Raw genomic sequence first — 24,597 nt, forward strand, 5'->3', positions numbered from 1 at the left:
TGAAGCAATTAAAGTCAACCAAAACAGCAGATTGGAATATGGGTTCACTTCCCAAGTTCCAACAATAAAGATTACATCTAATTTTTCAGAATGGATTTCCTATTGAAAATCATCAGTTTTGAAAACGTCCTCTGTGAAAATGTCACCTGTGTCATCTTGTCATCTGTGTCAGCAGTCCCAAGTCTTTCTTTTGCTCATGAACATATGTGTAATTATATGTAGCTGCCTTAACTGTTATGGGGGAATGAAATAAATGGCCACAGATGTAGAAGAGGGAGAAGATGTAGTAGAGTCAAAGAGAGGAATCAGACTGGAGTCTTTATGCTCTCTTGAATTCTGTGAATTATCTACCACCAATTAATGCTGATAGTTGGTTGACTAGATTGTTGTATATCGCATGAGCAATAAATAATTTAACTGGAATTTAATGTGTGGCCTTGATTTTTCTTGCCTGGCAACAATCCACTTGGTAACCAATAACAAAGTGAAAAGTCTTATGGAACAAAGAGTACCAAGACCACCAAAGGAGGCATCCAACAACACTCTATGAGAATCCAAAATCTAACTGGTGGTTTTTTGTTTTTTTTCCCAATTAATGACTCATCAAGTCTATCCACATGCCTCTACTTGCATTGGAATTTAAACTCATCTTTGAGAAGTATAGAAATATAGAGCTATATTTGAATGTTATAGTTTTAGTCTAATCATATCAAATATTTGATATGAATGATGTGATGATTTGATATGAGTTTGCTCTCCTTTTCCACCAGCAAAATCAGGATAAAGGATGCTTGAGTTGATTGCATGGACAAGTCAAACAGAAGTTGCAAAATGCTTTCAAAAAGTGTAAATGTTAAACAGCCATTGGCATCATGTAATCAAAACTTTAGAGAGAAAGGAAATTGCACTCCAACACTAGTCTGACCTCACAAATTTGTGCACCCTCCAGTGAATGAGTCTGTTGGGTGTGTATTATTATCATAAATGTAAAAGTCACCCATATAGGATTTGCATTCCTCTCTATCTGCATATGACTAAAATAGTAATCGGGAAGGGGGTGTGTGTATACATTTGGTTGTTGTCACACTGAAAATCCAATTATATATTTGTCTTCCAAGCTACTTTCTATTTATTTGTCAGTGAAATCGTAACAATGAAAATTAGATCACAGCAAGCGTAACTAACGTCTTCGGAAAGCCCCTCATTCTCTTCTCCCCTTACCATCATAAAATCAAAATACCATGATACTGCAGGAAAAGAAATACAGTTCATAGTGTTCCAAAATTCTCTATATCCCAAGCATTTGAAAGGTTTAATGCTTAAGATACTGGGTTTTTCAAGGTCTTTCAAGCAACAAAACAAAATTCTTTAAGAATTCAGCAGAACCAGTTGGGCCTCTTCTCATTTTCAGCAAGCATGTAAATATCCTGTTTACCAGGCAATCGCCCCATGTCTTTTTCTGTAGGCACCTGAAACTAAGTGCCCACTAAGCCTTGATAGATGATGTTTTGCACTCTTTTATCAGTATTAAGCTGGAATAACTCTGCCTCTTGCAAGATCTGAGTTTGACAAGCCGCACCAAGAAAAACACAGGGGCTGCAAGATTTAGCTGTCTTTCTATCAGCCAGGACTTCAAGAGTTGGGGGTAGTATTTTTCCCATTCTTTGTTCTACCACCATTGTCCCTTTCAGCAAGCATAATTCTATGCCCAACTCCTGTTCTGACATTTTTCTGAGTTGTAAGGGGAGATAACAAGGAAAGCTCCCTATATGTGTGGGAATGGAGAGCCAAGTACTTCTTTCAAAACATGCAAAATGTATTTAATTCCGTTAAGAGGAGGAAGGTACAATGCTTTAAGACAGGATATACTTTGAATGAAAAACATCTCAAGTTAGAGTGGGTCGGAGAGCAGGTGATGAGAAAGGCCTCAGTGCAAAGCTTTGAAGAGCAGCTGTCAGCTGAAAAAGACAGTTTCAAGATGGATAGAGAAATCACTTGATGTGGTCTAATGCAGCTACCATACCTCCATCACAATTAATCAATGGCATTATTTCATCAAAACACATTTTATCCAACTGATCCAATTTATTAAACATTGCAGTTTTCTTCAGAACTGTAAAGTACCATCTAGTTTTGGAAGGAGATGTGTGCTTTTGGGTGTGCACACGGTTTTTGCACGAATGGGAGTGGGGCAGAGAACAATATTTTACAGAGAGTGAGAGCACTTACGAACTTTATATGTATGACCTCAAAGTTAGCTTTCTCTGAATCCTGAAATTAATCCATCCTAGATGAATTTAGTGGCTTTCTGGCTTCTATTCCTCAATTGACTTTAAATTGCCTATTAAAAATTTATGGTAAGACAAGACAGCCAAAGTTGATATAAAGCACATACATTCAAATAGGTTTTAATGCTGAGCCATGCTGTTGGTCTATATGTGTATGTCCTTCTATGTGTCAACATACAGTCTAATAACAGATATAGGGGAACTATTCTGAACCCATCACAACAGGAATTGTGTTTGGGATGCAATGGTTCTAAGACAACTTCTTAAACTATAATATACTAATCAAATGGGTCATCAGCTGGGTTAAACACTCCAGCCTTGTGCTTCATCTAAACACTAACACAAGTTCAAGTAGGAAAGGACAGCAAAGTGAAGCCAAAAACTTTGCTACCTATCACACTAAGGTCCCCACAAAAAAATTCCATCAGAAACAGATACAATGTCTAAACAGCCAGTGCAATGAAAGAGCCTCTGAATCTTAAGGGAAGGCAAAAGCATTTTTAGAAGGGAGGGGGGAAAAAACCCTGAGATTTTGAAAGGTCAAGTCCTTTACACACATTTTACCCCTATTTTGTTCTGCAATATACTAGAGGGCAAGATTTTTTCTATTTCACTCCACATACATATTCAAACACCGAGCCTCACTATAAATATCTCATTGGGTGACAACCTTTCAATTTTATTTCAGTCAGAGGGTCATAGTTCTGTTTGTTTGTTTTTTACATAAAGCCTGACATTTTTCAATTACAAGAAATCAAAGCGGCAAGTAGGGAGTCTTCTGAACACATGGAGAGAACTAAAATACTAGATAATATAATACATCATGCTTTCATCTTTTCCCAAAGTATCGCATTCCATCCCTTCTGATGCAAATCCATAGATCTAGCAATATCTATTTGTCTTATACCCAATACCCAACGCATGGAACGAACCAGAGGTAGTAGCAACCGTCAAGAGAGATAAACCCACGCCCCGACGGCTTAGAAAACCTAGCCCTGCTTTCCAAGCAGGGAGTAGCTGTAGAGTTGTCAGGAATCCGGTTTTTTGTTACTGCTGCAAACTCAGCAGGCATATTTAGAAATACAGGAACTAAACACAGCATCCTCAAACGGTATCCGGGAGCTAGCCAGCGTTGCGGTCCAACACACGTTTACTCCGAAGTAATGGCCACAACGCGGCTTACTCTCAGGGAAGCATACACCCAAGGCTAATCCAGAAGATCCGTTCACACGTGCTTCCGAGAACCCAAGCCACAGACTCCTGTGTCAAGTGCCCAACATCCGAACCCAGGGGTGTTGCTTACCAACATCTCGGGAAAAATGGCAGGATTACAAGCTAGCCAGCGCACCGCCCAGCCCTCCACGTTTCGGCTTTCCTGCTTCGGAAGGACGGCGGTCCCTGATCCCATCGCTTATCGCCCTTCCTTCGGCCACCGCAGGACGAGAGCAGCTTGTTGTACACATGCCTTTAAATCCGACCGGAGCCCCCAAACTCGGATTGAGACGGGAGAGAAAGCAAGCGAAGAGAAAGAGAGCGATCCAGACCGCAGGTATTTCTCCTCCGTTGGGCTGGCGGAAGGCAAGAAAGGAGGACTTGGCGTGGGTTGCAACGCTGCTCTCTCTGACCGCAAAGAGGCATCCGACAACCTGGCCGTCGAGCGTGACAACCTGTAGACTGGGGTTTGGAAGAACTTACTGGAGGGGGGAGGGGGCGAGGGGGGGGGACAGAAGGAAAGGCTCTCCAGGCCAACTTGCAACCCTTCTACCCACCTGCTCGCCCAGGCAGAAGCCCACTCGCCTCCCCCACCCCCTTCCCCCGGATCCTCTCCGGCAAAGGCAACACCTTTCTGTGTCCATCACCTCGCGCGGGTCTCCTACTCACCTCGCAGCGTCCCGGCTCCGCCGAGCAGTGCAAACAACAATCCAAGACAGACGCAAGGTGCGGTCCTGCCGTCCAGGCTGCCAGCCCCCATGGCGATGGCAAAGAAGAGCGGGAAGAGAGGGCGAACTCTGCCTGCCTGGCTGGCTGGCTGGCTTACTCCGGGAATGCGACGTTGCCTTTCCAGTGTAAGGCGGCAGCGGCGGTAGCAACCCACCCGCCGCCCGGCTCTAGACTAAAGCCGAGCAATCGCGCGCCTGCATCCCAATTAGACTCCCTCCTCCCCGACAGCCAATTAGGCGAGGGCTGGGCGGAGCCAGCGGCTGAAGGGGAGGGGCGGGCCGGAAAGCGAAGCCAAAAGCGAGAGTTGTCACCAACTCGCTGGGCAGCTTTGCTCTCGCCGGTTCCCTTTTGCGCTTGCCTTCGCCGGCGGCGGCAGCCTACGAGCCTCGGCTGGCCGCTGCTGCAGTCGCTTGCTGCCTCTTCGGAGCCGGCTGTGGTTTCTAGCGTCCTTCACTTGGAGAGGGCTTTGGAAGTGACGCCGGCTGCGGTTCCAGTTTCTTTCCTTCTGCCCCGCCCCGCACCCCCTCAAAAAAAAAAAAAAAAAAAAAACCAGCCATCCTCATAAGACAGCGCTGAAAGACACCGCGGAACTAACCGCTGAGTAAATGGCAAGTTTGTTTGTTTGTTTGGATTTATATGCCGCCCTTCTCCAAAAGACTCAGGGCGACGTACAACATTAAAAAACACACATCCCAAAAGTTAAAAAAAAAGATTAAATCCATATCCAAAAAAACCAAACCGAATTTAAAAGACAATACATTTATACAAAAGACAATACAAAAGACAATACAAGTCCTGCCTTGTTTGCCTTCGGACTACTGGCTGGTTGAGTTGACCTAGGCTGGGTTTGGGAAGGGCTAAAAAGGCTTCTATTCGATTGATACTTGGATAGGTGACCATAGATAAAACTCCATCGGGAAACAGGATAATGGAAAACGTCTCCCAATAAGGCCAGGCGCTTTCACAATTGCCAAAGTATCTACAAGGTTGCACCCTTGATGCCATCAGGAGTTCATTTGGACTGGGAGGAAAATTGGCACTTGCAGTTAAAGGTGCTTCGGTGTTACTGGAGCTTGACCTTGAGGGCATCTTTACCCTAGTTGTGATAAGGTTGCAATGCAATAAGCTAAACTTTTATCCTCCCCCCCCCCATTTGCTTCTTTATTTCCACTTCTTTTCCCTTTATTCTCTTTTCCTTTTTACCCCTTTTCTCTCTGTGTCTACTCTAATTCTCTTTTCTATCTCATTAATTTTTCTGCACAGAAGCAGAAATAAATAATCAGACTACTTTATGAATCCATTTGTGTGGTTTTTGGTATCTTCGAATCAGGTGACTATCTGCAGGTGGGGGTTTTTTTTGGTAAGATTTCAGAAGTGGTTTGCCATTGCTTCCTTCCTAGGGCTGAGAGAGAATGACTGGCCAAAGGTCAGTCTTGCTTTGTGCTTATCTTGCTTTGTGCTTAAGGCAAGCCTAGAACTCATGGCCTCCCAAATCCTAGCATGTTGCTTTCATTGTTATACCACACTGGCTCTCTATGTACTGTATGTGATTTAACCTGTCATTAAGTTAACCAAATGGGCTATCTCTGTAAAACATTCTAACACATACAAGTTAAAATTAAGCAAGTTTAAGGTGTTTCCAAATATAATCACTCAACCTGAAATTTCCCTCATTAAATTACCTATGACGATGTTACTATTTATAACTTGTTCTCAAGGCATGTGTGCATGTGTTGTTTACTGCAAAAACCATTTAACTTTACACTTCCTGTTAGTGTAACACCTCTCTGTTATTCAATAAAGCTGTCTACCTTTTCTCAGCTTTTTGCCTAAGCTAGAAAAAGATGCTCTGCTTTCAGAACTGCATTTAATACAATACAATACAATAGCAGAGTTGGAAGGGACCTTGGAGGTCTTCTAGTCCAACCCCCTGCTTAGGCAGGAAACCCTATACCGTTCCAGACAAATGGCTATCCAACATCTTCTTAAAGACTTCCAGTGTTGGGGCATTCACAACTTCTGGAGGCAAGTTGTTCCACTGATTAATTGTTCTAACTGTCAGGAAATTTCTCCTCAGTTCTAAGTTGCTTCTCTCCTTGATTAGTTTCCACCCATTGCTTCTTGTTCTACAAGTGCCTTGGAGAATAGTTTGACTCCCTCTTCTTTGTGGCAACCTCTGAGATATTGGAACACTGCTATCGTGTCTCCCCTAGTCCTTGTTTTCATTAAACTAGACATACCCAGTTCCTGCAACCGTTCTTCATATGTTTTAGTCTCCAGTCCCCTAATCATCTTTGTTGCTCTTCTCTGCACTCTTTCTAGAGTCTCCACATCTTTTTTACATCGTGGCGACCAGAACTGAATGCAGTATTCCAAGTGTGGCCTTACCAAGGCATTATAAAGTGGTATTAACACTTCACGTGATCTTGATTCCATCCCTCTGTTGATGCAGCCTAGGACTGTGTTGGCTTTTTTGGCAGCTGCTGCACACTGCTGGCTCATATTTAAATGGTTGTCCACTAGGACTCCAAGATCCTTTTCACAGTTACTACTACTGAGCAAGGTATCATCTATACTGTACCTGTTTTTGTTGCCTAAATGTAGAACCTTACGCTATGGTATAATTATCTATTACATATTAAATTAGAAGAAGAACAAGTAAAGGTAACAATGACAGTGTGGGCAAAAAACTTTGGATATACGATAGAGCTTGGTAAGTGGCAGCAATTGTGGGAATTTTCTTGCCTAAATGTACTTGCCTAAATTTATTTTAATAAGATAATTCCTTAAAGCAATACCAACTATTTTTTTCAAAGCACACATAGAAATCAGAAAGATGTTGGAGCTTTTCAACCAAAGAAATGATCTGAACTCTTATGTGTTCAGAAAACTCAGAGAATCAATCATTTCTGAAGCACCCATTGTATAATCTATGTGGGTTTTAGCAGCAAAGAAGTGGACTCAGGCAAGCAATGAGCTTGTCCATTGTCCCACAATTACACCAGAAACTCCCATAGTTTTAGCATGCTACTCATTATGCATCAGTGACATTCTTAAACTTGTTTAACCAAATTTTTATGCCGCAGGTTGCATGCTGGAATAGAGGGAAATAATTTCTATCATGAAATCATGAAATGTTATATTTTCTACCTATACATGACTTGTAAGGGAGGAGGAGGAGAAAGAGGAGGAGGAGGAGGAGGAGGAGAAGGAGGAGGAGGAGGAGGAGGAGGAGGAGGAGGAGGAGGAGGAGGAGGAGGAGGAGGAGGAGGATATCCATGCAGTTATGTCTCTGCAATTCTACAGGCCAGGTCTCTCCACATCTTCCAATGTTGCCGTGCTTCCATGCTGTGGTTGGTGTTAGTTTTGATGCTGAATATAAACCTGGTGAGAATCAAATATTCAACTTTCACTTCAGGAGCTATCCAAGGTGCTGATTGGAAACAGGATTATAGTTGTGGGTTCCTTGGTGCTCTCTTAGCTTGGTGGTTTACTTGCAGAGGTTTCAAACTAGGTAGCATCCTGGGTCATAGAACACCAAGGAACCCACAGTTCAACCATGAGCAACAAATACTCTCTTCTATAGACTTGTAACTAACAGTGGTTGCCTAAACCAGTGATTCTCAACCTCAGCAACTTTAACGTGCGTGGACTTCAACTCTCTGAATTCTGTAGATCCAATTTTCTGGATCATAAACTTGTAAACATTATCCCAGTGGTGACATTTTACACCACCCCAAACTTTTGTTTGGCAAAGTTGTATTAAAAAAAGAAGTCTACATTGACAAAGTTGTATTTGGAAAAAGAAACACATACTGTATATTAAGAATGTTTCCCCTCCCTTCCTTCTAAAAAAATCTTCAGTAGAAAGTTGAGTACACAACTGGATATGCTAGGCAAAGTTGCAAATTGCAGTAAATGTTCAGTAAATGTTTTTTTTTTAATTGGAAAAATAGGCAGAATACATGAAGTCTTGCAAAACTGACAAGAAGATCTTGACTAATCCATACATTTCCAGCCACAAGGGAAGTTGCAGAGTGAAATATCTGACCTTGACAATATAATGCAAAGTCAGCTACCTCACAACAAAAATGCAAATATTTTTAAACACAATTGCAAAGCACTCAGAATGAAGCAGAAAAAAAAACAAGTAGCCCTTTTCATAGAGAAACAAAGTTCTTAGAAAACCAGAAGACAGATTTTAGCTCAGCAGTAACTCCTATTAGAAGATATTACATGGGGGGGGGGGGCTTGCCAGAATGGACGATGGAGTCTGAATTTCTGCCTCCTCCAGACCATTACAGAGAATGGATTTAAAAAAATATAACACCCATCTAAAGATGATGAAATTTGAGAGATTATGAAACATAAGTTATTTCCCTTGCTTTTCTCCTGAAGATTGGATTGCATTTGACTTTGAATCAGACATTTTTTTCAGATAAGCTTTGAGGTTTAATGTTTGATTAAGAATCTTGAGAAGCCTTTGAAGGCAGATGGGAGAGGAAGGGCCCTTTGACTGAAGATTGAGAAAGAACTTGGAAAGAGTTTAAAGGAGTACAGCCGAGAAGATATTAGCTGATTTATGAGTATATATTGTGAAGGCCCATCACTCCCTTCTTTCAGTCAAAGTGTCGAGGCCTGGAGAAGGTGAAGAATTAAATACTTTTAAGACATAGAATTGATAAGGTGTGTATAATAAAGTTAACTGCTGCCATTGAATTTATTTAGTTTTATTAAGTTGCATTTTTGGAGATAAGCTAATAAGGACGAGACGAAGGAGGAAGGGACATTTATGAACTATAGACTGTAAAACTCTTAAAAGGTCAAGAACTCTTTTTGGATGGTCAGGTGTCAAAATGTAGCAAAAGTGGAAAGTGTTTGGCAAAGACCCAAAGTAGGCTTCAGACCTTCAGAGATGCCTGATTCGTGTTGAAAAAGATTTAGAAATGGAAGTGAGGGAAAAAAATCTCCTGAGAAATCACTGACTCAATCAGACAAATTTGATAGTCTCTTACAAGAGTTAAGAGAAATGAAGAAAAATATGGAGGAGGATTTGAAGCAAATAAATGATAACATGGATAACATGGATATAAGAATAACATATTTGGTGAAATAAGGTCAGGATGTGATACGAAGTGAAGACTAAGATTAGAGAACAAGGTAGGGTTCTTCAATCTTCTCCAATCTCTAGTTTAAAAAGCCAAATGATTATGATGCATTAGGTGAAAAAGGACTTGATTGAGATACAGGACCGTCAGTGCCACTCAGATTTATGGATATGTGGGTATCTGGAGAAAAGTAAAGAAAATGAAGCAAAGTTGATGCAAGAAATATTGGACTGGGCTACCTCGATCCTTCCAGATGTCCCCTTTACAAGATACGATATTGATGCAATACATAGAGTCCAGGCGTAGGTTTCAAATTTTTTTACTGCTGTTCAGGAGACCAGTATCAGTCTGCTTGTCTTCTTTTTCCTTCACTCAAATCGACCACAAACTGCTCCCAAGCTTGAGAAGAAGGAACCCAAAAGAATTCCTGGAGGGCTGTGTGTCCTGAGCAGGTGCTTTCTCTTGGGCCTCCTGCCTGGACGCTGCTCAGAAACAAAGAGCCAGCCCTAAAAGGCATCCGAGCCTCACTGTATCACCTGCCCTCTAACCTTTGGCCAAGCACGATGGGGCCAGAGGAAGTCTCCATCCCCGTCATGCAGGCTGGATAAATTGCTTCCAGCCCAGGGGCCATAGTTTGAGGACCCCTCATCTAACCAAATGCTACCTATTCAGATCAAGAAAGGATCACAGATGTTAAGGCTCAAACCTGAATCCTTGCACATGGGAACCTGACAATCCAGTTTCTGATTTGCCATTTAAATAGGTAGCAATCAATCAATCAATCAATCAGGACAGAACTGGAAGGGACCTTGGAGATCTTCTAGTCCAACACCCTGCTCAAGCAGGGGATCCTATACCAGTTATGGCTAACCTTTTTCACACGGAGTGCCAAACACAGGATTGCATGTGTGCACATGCATGTGTTAATGCATGCCAGAGCACTGAAACCTGGAAGAGAGCAGCTGGCTGGTACGCATGTGCATGGCGGCCAGCTGCACCTCCAGGTTCCGTTGTGCACATGCGTGCCAGTCAGATGGTCCTGTGCACGTACACACATGGCCAGCCACTCTCTTCTGTGTTCCGTCGCACACATGCGCACAGGCCAGCTATTCTTCGTGCATGCGTGTGATGGAACCCAGAAGAGAGCAGCTGGCTGTGCGCACATGCACACCATTGCTATCATGCACATATGCAAATACCAGCTGGCCAGTGCACATGCGCATGACAAAACCTGGAAGAGAGTGGCTGGCCAGCACACATGCGCACGACGGAACCCGGAAATGCAGCTGGCGATGGCACGCAGGCCCACAGAGAGGGCTCTGCATGCCACCTCTGGCACATGTGCCAGGAGTTTGCCATCACAGCCCTATACCATTTCAGATAGGTGACCGCCCAGTCTTTTCTTAAAAACCTCCAGTGATGAAGCACCTACAACTTCTGAAAGCAAGTGTGCCAATTGTCCTCACTGTTAAAGAAGTTTTTACCTTATGTGCGTGTGTAAACGGCATGTGGGAATGTCCTTGGCAGGCGGCAGACTAGACAATGCTTAGATAAGAGGCAATTGACTCCACATAAGGAATTTATTTTGCCACACCATGGTACGTGAATTTAGGAACTGTGTTTTTCTAACCCATATTTCAGTTAAATTGGTGTGCGCTCAGCCAGGGAGACGAGTCTTGTCACTGGTAAAAACGGCGTCACCATGAAAGATATAAATCTGCATGCATGCCATTCATTTGTTCTTTCATTCATCCATTCATCAAATTTCTCTAAGGCCACCCGTCTATCAAGCAAAATTCTAGGAAGCTCTTTTGGGACTAATGTGGAAACAGGCTTCCAAGATGCTTTTATTTCCTAGTTTAATGTCCAAGTCTAGTCTACAGCCCTAATAGTTCTTGGTGGTATGTTATTCAAGCACAACCAGATCTGATCCTGCTTATTGTTTCAAATGATGAATGGGGTGCTACCAGGGGTGGGTTCCTGCCAGTTCTAACCTCTTCTACACAAGAGGTTCCACAAATCTACAGTGCCGTTTAGAACCCGTTCCAGCTCCCTGCCCCCGCCCGTCCGGACATCATCAAGATGAAGAACGAGAGGAGGAATTCTGGGAGTTGAAGTCCACAAGTCTTAAAGCTGTCAAGTTTGAACACCCCTGGGGATTTTTTTCTAAAGGGTTAGGGGTGCAAGGGTCTTGTAACTTGGCAACTTTAATAAGACTTGTGCGCTTCAAATGCCAGAGTTTCTGAGCCAACATTTTGGTTGCTAAGCCAGAGCATTGTTAAGTGATTTTCACCACATTTTACAAGTTGGCCACCCCCACCCAGTCACATGACTGCCTAGCCACTCCCACTCAGTCACATGGCTGGCAAGCCACTCCCACCCAGTCACATGGCTGGCAAGCCACTCCCATCCGGTCACATGGCCGGCAAGCCACTCCCACAAAGCAGGCCACACCTACAGAAGACGTTCTAAAAAAATTTGAAACCCACCACTACCATCATCTAAAGAATTGACAAGAGTAGAGACCATTTAAAGCCTCGCGGCAATAGGCAAATCTTTTATCTTTGGTGCCTGCTCACAAATCTAGGAGAAGAGAACAAAAGCAGAGCCTTTCTAAGGCTTCCTAAGAAGCTTCTTGGTTCCCTCTGCTTGATGTGGACAACATTGTATTAATAGGGGAATAGTTTGGCATGAGGCACTTTCAAATGCTTACATCCAGCTTTTTGCTTATTTGCATTTGAAAATTTGCCTCAAAGCATAACAGCTTCTTTTTTAAAAAAAAAGTATCAATGTTTCTTTAGTCCTGTCATTTTAATTGTTGTATTGTCTTATCTTATGAAAGGTTTATGGTTGATTCTTTTATTTGTTTTTTTTATTAAAGGTGTTCTTATTGTTCTGTTGGCCATTGTGGGAAGAAGTTAATTAATTTGTACCTGAGCTGGAAAGGTAGAGTAGGGTCTATATGAGTTTAGAATACAGAATATAATATATAGAATAACAGAGTTGGGAGGGACCTTAGAGGTCTTCTAGTCCAATCCCTGCTCAAGGGGGAGTCTATATATCATTTTGGACAAATAGCTGTCCCATCTGTTCTTGGAAACTCCCATGATGGAGTTTTGAAGCAAGCCATCCCACTGATTGTTATTCCTGTCAGGAAATTTCTCCTTAGTTCGAGGTTGAATCTTTCCTTGATAAGTTTCCATCCATTGCTTCTTGTCCCGCTCTCAGGTGCTTTGGAGAATAAGCTGATCCTCTTCTTGTCTGTGACACCCGTCAGATATCATGTTACCCCCCTAGTCCTTTTCTTCATTAAGACTAGACACACCCTGTTCTCACAACCATTCATCATGCACTTTAGCCAAAGAAAAATTTAGGAAAGCTGAGCTGTGGGGAATTGTCTTCTAAGCCTTATGGTTCCTTTTCTGTTAAGTCTCCCTATGTAATTGTGGCAAACCTAACTTTTATGATCCAGATCAGCTACCATTATGTCTCACTTGGCCGTCAAAAGATTGCACAGATAGTTCCTCTTCTATTCTTCCTCCAGCCTTTCATCATCAAAAGTTAATGTGGTTTATTTACCTTTGATCTATATTAAGCTGTTTCATTTCAATGCCCAAATAACACTTTTGAAAGCCTGGGCAAAATTTGGGGCACATTTCCTTTCCCTTTGTGCTGTTTTCTTAACCTTTTGCAAAAAGATGAAAATAGTGGTTGCATTCTAGCTTATTATGTTCCAATAAACCCGATGTAAAACCTTTTATCTAAAGACATGGATCTAACTTCATTTGCAACAGTGAAAATATGGGATGACATTATTTCTCTCTCTTTAGAGTTCTAAATGATTCTACATCATTCACTTGAAACTAAAGTCTCCATATGGGTACTCATAAATCATCACTTTAGATAAGACCAAAATCTATATTGTTTCCAAGCTGGGTAATCTGAGATAAATTGAAAAACAACTGTTTGCAATGTTGCACTTGTTTTTTTCCCTCTTGCCTATTTGCACATCTTACATTTGACAAACACCGTACAGCATATTTAACATGACAAAAGAAAGAAGAAAAAGAAAAGCCACGAGCAGTAAAATCTGTAGGAATAGAACATACAGTGGGTGCTCTCAAGTTAAATTCCACTAAACCCTTTTCATATCAAGAAAGTTAAATAATTAATTCTTGATGGTGCTCCTTTAACAATGAAGTTTGTGGAAGGGAGGGAGATGTTTTATATAGAAGAGGGAGATGTTTTATATAGAAAGTTTAAGGTGGGAAATAAGAGCTAAATTTATTTTTCTTCTAACAAAAGCGAGAAACTTTTACAATCACATACACAAACCCTGAAAATCCATGTTCCTATTTTTTTGTCATCATCTCTTTGACTACAGCAGTCCTCCAAACAAATTTTGTATAGTCCCCAAGCATTGAAAAATCCACTTGAATCACAGTGAGGCATTGGAAAATAAGAAAGCATATGTAACTGGGAATAAAGACAATTGTGTCCATGCCAAATACTTCTAAGTTGGACTTTATCTGGAGCCCATCCATAAATTTTATGGACGTTCCATGTGGCAGCCATCTGTCCATCCATGTTCTAAAAAATAAAATCTCCCTCAAGTTAAACTCAGTTCTTGGAAAATACACAGATATGTCCATGCTATTTTCTTGGCATGGAAATGAAAGCTGATTGGCATTGATTTTCTTTCTTTCCTTTTTTCCTTCCTTCCTTTCTCTTTTTTCTTGTTTTCTCTTTCTTTCTTTCTTTTTTCTTATTTATTTCATTATTATTTTGTTATTCTCTTTTTAACTTCCCAGTATACCCTAGAAGCTACAGGCTCATCCAAGTTCTAATCAGGCCAAACTTTACTTAGCTTTATCAAAAACAGTCAAGAACTACTAAACTATCCACTCTAGTCCAACAAAGATATTTAGATGGTAGATCCCACACACACACTTTTTAAGTTCAGCTTTATTTTGAGTTGTGGAATGGCTTCCATTGCTTGCTCCATTCTGATTTTTGTAGTTATAGACCAGGGGTGGGTTCCTGCCAGTTCTAACCTCTTCTATAGAAGAGGTTCGACAAATCTACAGTGCCGTTTAGAACCGGTTCCAGCTCCTTCCCCCCGCCCATCTGCACATCATCAAGATGAAGAGCGAGAGGAGGAATTCTAGGAGTTGAAGTCCACAAGTCTTAAAGCTGTCAAGTTTGTACACCCCTGGGGATTTTTTTCTAAAGGGTTAGGGGTTAGGGATGCAAGGGTCTTGTAACTTGACAGCTTTAACACTTGCACACTTAAATGCCAGAGTTCCTGAGCCAACATGACTGGAGGAGGAATTCTGGGAGTTGAAATCCACAAGTCTTAAAGTTGTCAAGTTTGAACACCCCTGGGGATTTTTTTCCTAAAGGGTTAGGGGTGCGAGGGTCTTGTAACTTGACAGCTTTAAGACTTGCACACTTCAATGCCAGAGTTCCTGAGCCAATATTTTGGTTGCTAAGCAAGAGCATTGTTAAGTGAGTTTCACCACATTTTACATGTTGGCCATGCCCACCCAGTCACATGACTGCCAAACCACTCCCACCCAATCACATGGCTGCCAAGCCACTCCCACCCAGTCACATGGCTGGCAAGCCACTCCCACAAAGCAGGCCACACCTACAGAAGAAGTTCTAAAAAAATTTGAAACCCACTACTGGTATAGACACATCATAGTATTTTAATATCTTTTGCAAAGACTTCATGACTGCTCTACCAAGAACTAGTTAGTGGCATATTACTTGACTGATTGTTTCTTTAATGATTGATGCTAAAAGTCAGAGGCTCCCTACCACTTTGCTATCTTCATTGCAAGTTTAAAGCTGGTGGTTCTGCCTGCATTTCCCCCCTTTAATAACATTCTTCATTACTTCTCAGCCTTTTTAGCCTTAGTAAAAGAAGAGGGTGGTTAACGGATGTCAACTATGAGACAACAGAGTACTAGGAAAACTACACACAGCATCAACAGTGGAAAAAGAAGAAGAGGCATCTTGGAATTTAACAGCCGTTTATAGTACAGATGATTCAAAGTATTGAGTAGCATGGTGACTTGTATGGTTAGCATGCTGGGATGGAGGCTAGCAAGCCCACATTTAAGATCCAAGTTCTACAATGGGACAGGGTTGAGCTCCTGTCCTTCACTTCAGCTCATGCCAGGGGCATGAAAGGAGCCTCCAACTGGGTGTCCCTTGGGCAAAGGTGATGTTACCAGCTAATCCTTTCAACCCAGAAGTGTCTCAGTGCTTCTGACATGAGTGTGATGTAATTCAAAGCATCTTGGTTAGTATGTACAATAATGTGGAGAAAGCTTAACTTCCTAGGGGGGAAACATTATTCATTAAGGAATTCCTTTAAGGGCAATGGTGGCTGTTTGCAAGTAAGATAGTTTGATGGTAGGAGAAAGGAGACCCTAAAAAAATATTTCTCTCTCTGAATCAGCTGCAACTACAAATAGGTGCTATATTTACGCCCCATGCATTCAAAAGCTCCTTGTTGCAACTAAATCAAAAGCACTGCATAGCCCTAGTAAATACCCGGTCAAGGTGACTTTCATAAATCAATATATAATATAAATAACAAAAAATCCAGCACTGAAAGACTCAAATCAATAAAATATCATACAAATTAGCTAGAAATAATATAAAAATATACATCCAAATAAAATATTAAGAGGCACAAGGTTGCAAAGTCTCCTTTTCCTCCTAATAATGGAAGGTGGAAGATAGACCCATAAGCCTACACCCCACATCCACGCACTGAAAGCAAACCTGAAAGTTGCTTACTACCAGTTCCCTGGGGCATAATGGGAAGTATTATTATTTTTTTATTTTGCAAAGTGTTTACAATATTATCATAATCCAGCAAGCCCCCATCCTAAGAACTCTGAAGGTAACCTAGATGGGTAGTGCATTCTGAAAAAAAAAATGGGGATTACACCTAATGGGAGAAAAGCAGTTCTGGCAAAACTGTGGGGGATAATTGAGCTGGCTTATGTATCTTGTTGGAATCAAAGGATTGCTCACAGATTTCTGTCAGCAAATCTCCCAAGTTGTGGGAAGCAGAGAACTCTGGATCAGAGCAAATGTGCTGAAAATACAAAAAGCTCAAGTTAACCCCCCCCCCCCCCCATTGCACATTCAGCTGGTGGCTTTCTTATTCCTTTTAAGTAATGCGAACATTCACATCTCCTTTGTAACAATATAATGTAATTTTGTTCCCCCGATAGCTTTAGAATTCATAAAGGAGCATTGGGAAATTGTTTTTTGAGGGAGAGATGAGATAAATTATCAGTTCCATCTATACAGTAACCAGTTTAACTAGCTTGGTGTTGTGGTTCAGGTCCTGACTTAGAAGCCAGATGTTCTATGTCCAGCTGCTTCCCTCAGGTAGCTGAAAAGTCCCCAAAATTGTTTGCCACTGGTTTGGTTGGTGGTGGTGGGTCATGTGACTGAGTGGGTGTGGGCGTAACTGATGTCAAGTTGGCCACACCCACTCAGTCACAACCCCCCCCACCTAGCCACACCCACCAAACTGATGGCAAAAAATTTGAAAGCCACCACTGTGGTGAATGCCAGAAATCATTGGGATTACTGTACCCCTTTTTCTGTATTTTTGTGGAAGGAGACACTAACTAGGTTTCCATATCATGCTAAGCAATGGCTTCCCTAATAATAGCCTATTGAACATACCCGAATTGGCTAGACTCAAATAACCTACTACATTATACCCTGACTTGCAAATCACCATTGTCTAAACCAGTGTTTCTCAATCTTGGCAACTTGAAGATATCCGGACTTCAACTCCCAGAATTCCCCAGCCAGCGAATGCTGGCTGGGGAATTCTGGGAGTTGAAGTCCAGGCATCTTCAAGTTGCCAAGATTGAGAAACACTGGTCTAAACTTACATAAGCCATTAAGCCATTACATATGTTTAACTAAGAGTCTGTGAATGACCAAAACTAACTGGCTTTCCCGAAGACACCAAATCAAAATAAACAAATCAAACACGATAGTTGTGAAGCCAGCCACTAACTTTGAATCCAAAGCTTTTTTTCCCCACAGAGCAAACTTCCATTTACTTTCACACTTAAGAGACAAAACAAAAGAACTGCCCAATAAATATTTTATTTGTTTTGTCTCTTTCTCCCCAAAATAGCAGAAGGAACAGAACTCAAAGGCACAGCAAGAAGACATGATGGGGAAGACATTCCTCTCTAGCAGGGGAAGGAAATATGGGGAAAGTTGAAGGGGCGTTTTCTACCCACTCTTCATTCCTTTTTCCTTTTGACCCTAATTTTGGAATCTCTTCATATTCTTCTACCAGCAGATCTTTGGATCAAACAGCCCATTCATGAAAGATGATGAAATATCTGCTTTATGATAGGGGAGAGTTTCTTTTAATTACAAGGATGAGTGTTTGGACTTATTCCATCAGTACAAATACAACACACACACACACATATATATATAGGTTTCCTCCATTTTTTTCTTTTCTTTTACATCATCCCAAAACCATGGATAGCCTTAGCATTTTTCTGGAAGTATGTTACTGAATGTAACCTCAATTGTTTATATTGTTATTTTAATTCAAAAGCTATCTGTGCTGCACTCCCAGTAAAAATAGCTGAAGGGTGGAAGAAGCTGAAGAGCTTGATAAGATCCTCTTATCACAAAGAAGCACATTTGTGATGTTATCTTAGCTAGCCCATGATTATCTTCAGGAACAAAAAGAATGTTATTACATACAACTCTGTTTGAGCACAGTGGGACAACAGCAGAAATGTCCGGCTTTTGTGATAGCAAATACCTTGCCTTCTTCCTCCCTCTCTAATCATACCTGCCTAGAGTTAGAAATGCTTCTGAAATGATCCTCCTTTGAACTTCTCAAATTCCTGACTCATTTGGCTTGAGAAATAATATTGCAGAACAGCATTGTGGGAAGCCCCCACTCCCATAGAAGAATGTTCTACGGGGAATATTTAAAGAAGCAGAATGTTATATTTCCCCAAAGGGAGGAATAGAGAAACATGTTCTTAAAGGTAGAAAGCAGACCCAGTCTTTCTTAATAGTCCCAGCAGAAATTTTGGGCCCATTAAGAAAGATTGGGCCAGTCTATTCACGAGACAAAAGAACCTCAGGTGATGGGATTAAGGACAGATATGACCTTAACCTCATTCATTGAGAAAAGGGGAAACATTAAGAAAGGCAGGCTAGAGGCAATAGATAACAGGACAAAATCAATTATACAAAACTCCAAATTACAAAATGCTGTAAAAAACTGTATAAAAGTCCATGTAAAACCAAACCAATGGGTCAGCTCTCCCAGAACTGCATGCTGTGTCTGTCTGTCTATCTGTCTGTCTGTCTGTTGGTTCTGTTCTTCTAAACAGAGTATTTCTTTCCATTCAGTCTCCATGTTATTTCTAGTGTCTTTCTCCCAGCTTGGAACTGAACCTGTTCCTTCCAACAGCATCAAACAACACAGGTCAAAGACCGCATGTTTTCTCATATCTAATAGTGATATGGATAGAAATACGGTGATGTTGGACAAAACTTTAAAAAGGAGTCAGCTGTTGGGAAAGGGGCTGAAGAAACTTGACCTACCATTTTTATTTCTTTAGATAATGCTGTCAGTCTACAATGTCTCAGACTTACCTAGCTCTTGTGCATTTTGGATTTTGGGTGTGTGCATTTTATTTTTGCAGTTTCCAATTTTGTCAGGTCACTATGCATATGAAGTTAAACTTCAGCTCCCAGCATTCTAAGTTTCAGATTTCACAATTAGCTTCTTTCATTTCTTACCAAGGATAGATGCTTTAAGCATGAATTTTCCTCCTCCCTTTCTTTGTGTTGCTGTATTTTATATAGTAGCAATAGCAATAACACTTAGACATATTCTATTTCATAGTGCTTTAAAGCCCTCTCTAAGTAGTTTACAGAGTCAGCATATTGTCCCCAACCATCTGGGTCCTCATTTTACTGACCTTAGGAGGATGGAAGGATGAGTCAACCTTGAGCTGGTCAGAATCAAACTCCTGGCAGTGAGCAGAGTCTTCTAATCACAATAGTCTTCTAACCACTGCACCACCAGGCTAAGCCAGTATATTGAAGTGAAGGCACAAGCTGGAAACCAGAAGACCATGAATTCCAGTCCTACCTTAAACACAAAGCCAGTTGGGTGACCTTGGACCAATTCTTCTCTCAGGCCTAGGAAGAAGAAGGTAAGGGCAAACCATTTGTGAACGATTACCATGAAAATTGCATACATATACTCTCACTGTGATCTATGTTCATTCTGTGTAGAGTTTCACTGTGGATGAAATATCTAAAGAAAGAAAGAAAGAATGGATTGCTGAGTTAACTGTCTTGAGATTCTTCATAGAATGTCATTTTTCCAATGTACAGAAGCACACCAACAAAGTAAAATGCAAAAGGAGCCATGTTCAGAATCACAGCAAGGGTCAGAAAAAGGTGAGGAGGGAAAGGGAGAATCAGAAAGCAGCCATACAATTCCGAACTGCTGGTTTCCTATATCCTCAGCCAAGTAGCATGTCAGCCCTCTTGAGGCAATGTGTGGGATTTCTTTTTTTCTGTACAAGTACGTGAACTACAGAAAAAAAAGTAGAAATGAATCTAAAATAAGAGTAGGCATGCAAACAGCAAGATAGATGTTAGGATTTCCTTGATTCCTAAAGATTGTATGGGGAGATCTGTGCAGTTAGTTTTCTTTTTGCCCTTCTCAATAAAGCGTTAGAAGAAATGTCCTTGTGGGCTCAGTTCCAAGTGGGGAAAAAGACACTGGAAACATGGAGGCTGCTTGGGAAGATGGTTTAATGGTGGACAGGATCACATGCAGAGGTGGTTTTCAGGCGGTATAGTATGCGCGTACCCCTTGAAAGAATTTTGTGTCTGTTCTTATATAGGGGCCTCTGGAGGCCCTGTACCAGAACAATCCCTCCCCTGGCCTGCCCCCACTAGCTGCCCCCGCCCGCCCAGTCACCGCTCTCTCGCTCTCTCGCCCCGCCTGTTTGCACCAGGCTTGCCCCGCCCACCCACTTCCTTTTCCGGAGTGGAGAATTCGGTGGTTAGGAGAAGCCTGCATGGCACATGCTTCCTTCTCTTTGACAGCCGTCTGGTTTCCAATGGGGAGGGGGGGAAATCCATGCGTTAGAGGAGAAGAGAAGGCTGAGCTTCTGATAGGAACTGCCTTTCCTTCCTCTCTAATGCATGGATTTCTCCCCCACCCCCACCCCCAATTTATAACCAGGCGGCTGTCAAAGGGAAGGAAGTATGGGCCACATGAGCTTCTGCCAACAGACAAAGAAGAATAGGAATGGAGGATTTGGCTGTTGGAAGAAGCCCATGTGGCACGCGCTTCCTTCTCTTTGACAGCTACCTGGTTTCCAATGGTGGGAGGGAGAAATCCATGTGTTAGAGACTGCTGAGCTTCTGCTAGCGACTGCCTTTCCTTCCTCTCTAATGCATGGATTCCTGCCCCCCCCCCAAAAATTGGAAACCAGGCAACTGTCAAAGAGAAAGAAGCATGCGCTACATGGGCTTTTTCCAACAGCCGAATCCTCCACTCCTGTTCCTTCTTCAGCTTGATTGTTGATTCATGCAAAAGTCTTCTGGTAGGTAGGACTTATACTTAGGACATAAGTATAAAATGCTGCATATGCAAACATCTCCCTGCAAATGTAACACAGCAAATTGTAGTAGACTGTTAGCCGCACATCAATTTTCTCACATCTTTGCCAAATTTTTACTTTGCTGGCTGATGGAATGGGGCCTTGTAACCAAGTTTGGGGATGAAGAACTGAAGTAGCAGTTTGCATAATAATTCCAGCTCTTTCCAGCTCAGGGGCAGAGATATGCATCTTGGGTTTGCCTAAGCTCTCCCCTTGAGAGATGCTGACTATAGCTTTCCATATAGTAAGTCTGAGGGGAATAGATATAAAACTGATAATGTAACAGAGGAGATATTAACATCTCCTGTATTCTGAAAAACTCCAGAATATTTTTCAAAAAATGCATTCATATACTGTAATTTGGGTAAGTAGACGTCATATTAAATCTTTTTCTTTTCTATTCCTTTTTTTTTCTATCTAGAATTTCCCAGTGCTACACATAAAAATCATCAAGCACTCTTCCCTCCAGGAATATTGCAAGGTGCCTGACAAATACATGTTCCCAAAGTGGTAGAGATATATTTTCATACTGCAAATGGCAACAGCCATGACAGTTTAAACAAAAGACCGAGCAAATCCAATTTTCTCTAGGTAATTCCAGAAGAAAGGAGGAACGGTGCCTCAGAAATAGAACAGAAGCATCCAGAAAAAATAATGATAGGAAGCTGAAGGGGTATTGGGCATATTCACCACCTTGGGTTATTTACAGTAAATAATAAAGGTGAGATAAAAAATATTTTTAAAACTTTATAAAGGAACAATGACAGGTAACCAATTTGGAAACCAGTGGCACTTTGCATTACCATAATAAGAATGTTGTACTACAGCTAGAGTGGGCCTTGGTTCTCACCTGATACACTCATTCTCTGTGAAGTGGAGACAGCAGCCAGACTGGGTTGCTCTGTCCAGTAACCAATTGGACTGAATCTACACGTGATGTCATCGAGCCCTGATGACTCCTCCCAGTTTAGAAGTAGACTGTAGACTCAAGTGAAACAAAAAGATAACTGCCAAATGCATACTCTCTCTTCCACACAAAAAACTCTGGTCAAGTGACTTACACTAGGGTGGGGCTGGCTGCTGTCTCCACTTCACAGAGAATGAGCGTATCAGGTAAGAACCAACGCCCATTCTCCTATGATCATGGAGACAGCAGCCAGACTGGGATGTACCAAAGAATGGGCTATCCACTAGGGTGGGGCCAACGGAGTAAGGAACGTTAAGGCACTTGTACTTGTTGCAGCATTCTGCGACCAAAAGGTGCATCCGCTGACGCATACTTGTCTAATTTGTAGTGGCGTATGAACACCGTGGGAGATGTTCATATGGCAGCTCTGCAAACTTCTTCCAAAGTAGCCTGTGTAGACCATGCTGCAGTAGTTGCCGCACTCCGGGTAGAGTGGGCTGTAACATTTTGCAGGACCGTCAAGGACTGAAGTTCATATGTCAGTTTAATGCAGGCTCTGATCCACCGCCCCAGACTCGACGGTGAAGCTTTGTTGCCCAAGGATGCCTGACGAAAAGAGACAAAGAGCGATTCCGAATGGTGTAGTGAAGCCGTGTGGTCGATATAGATTTTAAGAGCTCGACGTACATCAAGAATGTGCCAATTGCGCTCCCTTTCGTGATGAGGAGCTGGAGAGAAATCAGGTAAAGTCAGTTCCTGTGAAACTGGCTGTTGACTTTGGGCAGGAAAGTTGGATCAAGGCGTAAAACAACACAGTGGGTGAAATATGCACAGATCATGCCTCACAGACAGGGCTGCCAGGTCTGAGATATGTCTGGCAGATGTTATAGCCACTAGAAACAAAGTCTTGAGTGACAACAGTTTCGATGAAGTAGACCTTAATGGCTCAGATGGAGAGGAAGTGAGTGCCTCCAGAACACATGGCAAATCCCAAGTCGGGTATCTGTGGATGACTGGACGATGGAAGTTTGAGGCTCCACGGAGAAATCTCCAGACCAGAGGGTGAGTAGAAAGGTGTTCTGGGGATGAGCCATCTAGAATGGAAGACCACCTGTCGACGTAATGTGTTTGGGGTGAGGCCCTGATCTAGCCCCCTCTGTAAAAAGTCCAGCCCTTGGGGAATGGAAGCCCCGAGTGGATCAATAGAGAGGCTACAACACCAGAGTGCAAACGCTCATCATGTGGCATCACAAATGCAGTTTGTTGAGCTTCTCCACGATGCCTGGATGGTAGCGATGATGTTGAGGGAGATGTTGTCAGCTATTAAGGCTTGCCGCTCAATTGCGGTTAATTGCAGCCACTGGGGGTCCCAATGTAGGATTGACCCTTGATGAAGAGAGACTAGTGACTGTGCCATGGAGGGAAGATCAACAGTGTCACGAGGTCAGCAAACCAAGGCCGGCGTGGCCAGTTACCACCCCAGGTTGCTCAGCCATGCTGCTGGATGCCATCCCCCAAGCAGGAAGATAAGTTGCTAACGATCTTACCAGTCTTGCAGCCAGGAGCTCCTCTGCTCCGCAATTGCCTCCGCGATCACTCCCAGTTGCTGGGCACTCAAAATGGAGGCCGCTGCTCTTCACGTACTTTTTGCAGGCCGCAGGATGTCCGCCACTGCACTTTATGACCGGTCACCTCGCAGAATGGCCTCCGCTTCAGTCTGACTTCGCAACACGCGAAAAGACTGGTCACGCAGCTCTCTGATGGATCTGAATGCCCAGGAGTGTGGAGAGAGGGAGGGAGGGGGAGAGAGAGAGAGAGAGAGAGAGAGAGAGAGAGAGAGAGAGAGAGAGAGAGAGAGAGAGAGATTTATACCCTCTCCTGGGACTCACCTTGGAGCTTCCTGTTCTTGTGTAAGATATGTATTCTGATTGGTTGTCAGACTCCCAGGGAGTGGGGGTCTTAGCTAACTTTGTAGGCTGTCTGTGTCCCAGGCTTGGTTGAGCCTTGCTGGTGATGCAATCTTCCAAGGTGCCATGTGGTGAGATTGGCAGAGGGCTAATCCTATCATATATTGAGGGCCATGACTTAATCCCATCACCCTGGAGCTGAAGGGGGGCAGGGAGCTGCTTTGTCTTTAAAAACATGTTTCTCCTTTTCTTTCATCTAGGGAAATATAATATTCTGCCTTTTTAATATTTCCTAGAATATTTCTGTTCAATATTGTGAACATTGGAGGTGTGTGTGGACAAATGAGGCACTTAACCGCAGTGTTACTCACTTAACAACTGCAGTGGTTCACTTAACAACTGTAGCAGGAAAAGTAAAAAAAAAAGCCTCACTTCACAACTATCTCACTTAGCAACAAAAGTTTTGGGTTCAATTGTGGTAATAAGTCAAGGGCTTTCGGTTTCTTTTGCATCCCCATCGGGGTTATAGAAGATGCATGATATGCCACTTTCCTGAAAAGCAGCAGGGACGTATCGCCAGGAATAACACAACTGAAAATTCTCCTATTTTGCTGCTCAATTTAAGTTACAAAAAGGATAGTTGTTCTTCATTTCCTGGGTTATGTTAGTTATTCTGAAAACATAATGTTAACCAATGATTCATTCTGTACACATTCTGTTTCTTTTGTG

The 24,597-nt window shown here is 42.3% G+C and overlaps 1 protein-coding gene across 3 annotated transcripts in view; it reads right to left on the reverse strand.

The window, feature by feature from the left end:
* The window catches only part of UNC5D (unc-5 netrin receptor D), a 440,995-nt gene that overhangs the window by 286,159 nt on the left and 130,239 nt on the right, over positions 1-24,597 (reverse strand). The window contains exon 1 of one of the 3 annotated variants that reach the window (XM_081960670.1): positions 4,170-4,541. The exons of the other annotated variants lie outside the window; for them this stretch is intronic. Within the exon in view, the coding sequence (XP_081816796.1) occupies positions 4,170-4,260 (91 nt within the window). The 5' untranslated portion in view covers positions 4,261-4,541. Of the gene's footprint in view, positions 1-4,169; positions 4,542-24,597 lie in introns of those variants that run through there. 3 annotated transcript variants of the gene reach the window in all.

The sequence above is a fragment of the Natrix helvetica genome (genome assembly GCF_964273705.1).
Source record: "Natrix helvetica genome assembly, chromosome: 8".
Classification (NCBI taxonomy): Eukaryota; Metazoa; Chordata; class Lepidosauria; order Squamata; family Natricidae; genus Natrix; species Natrix helvetica.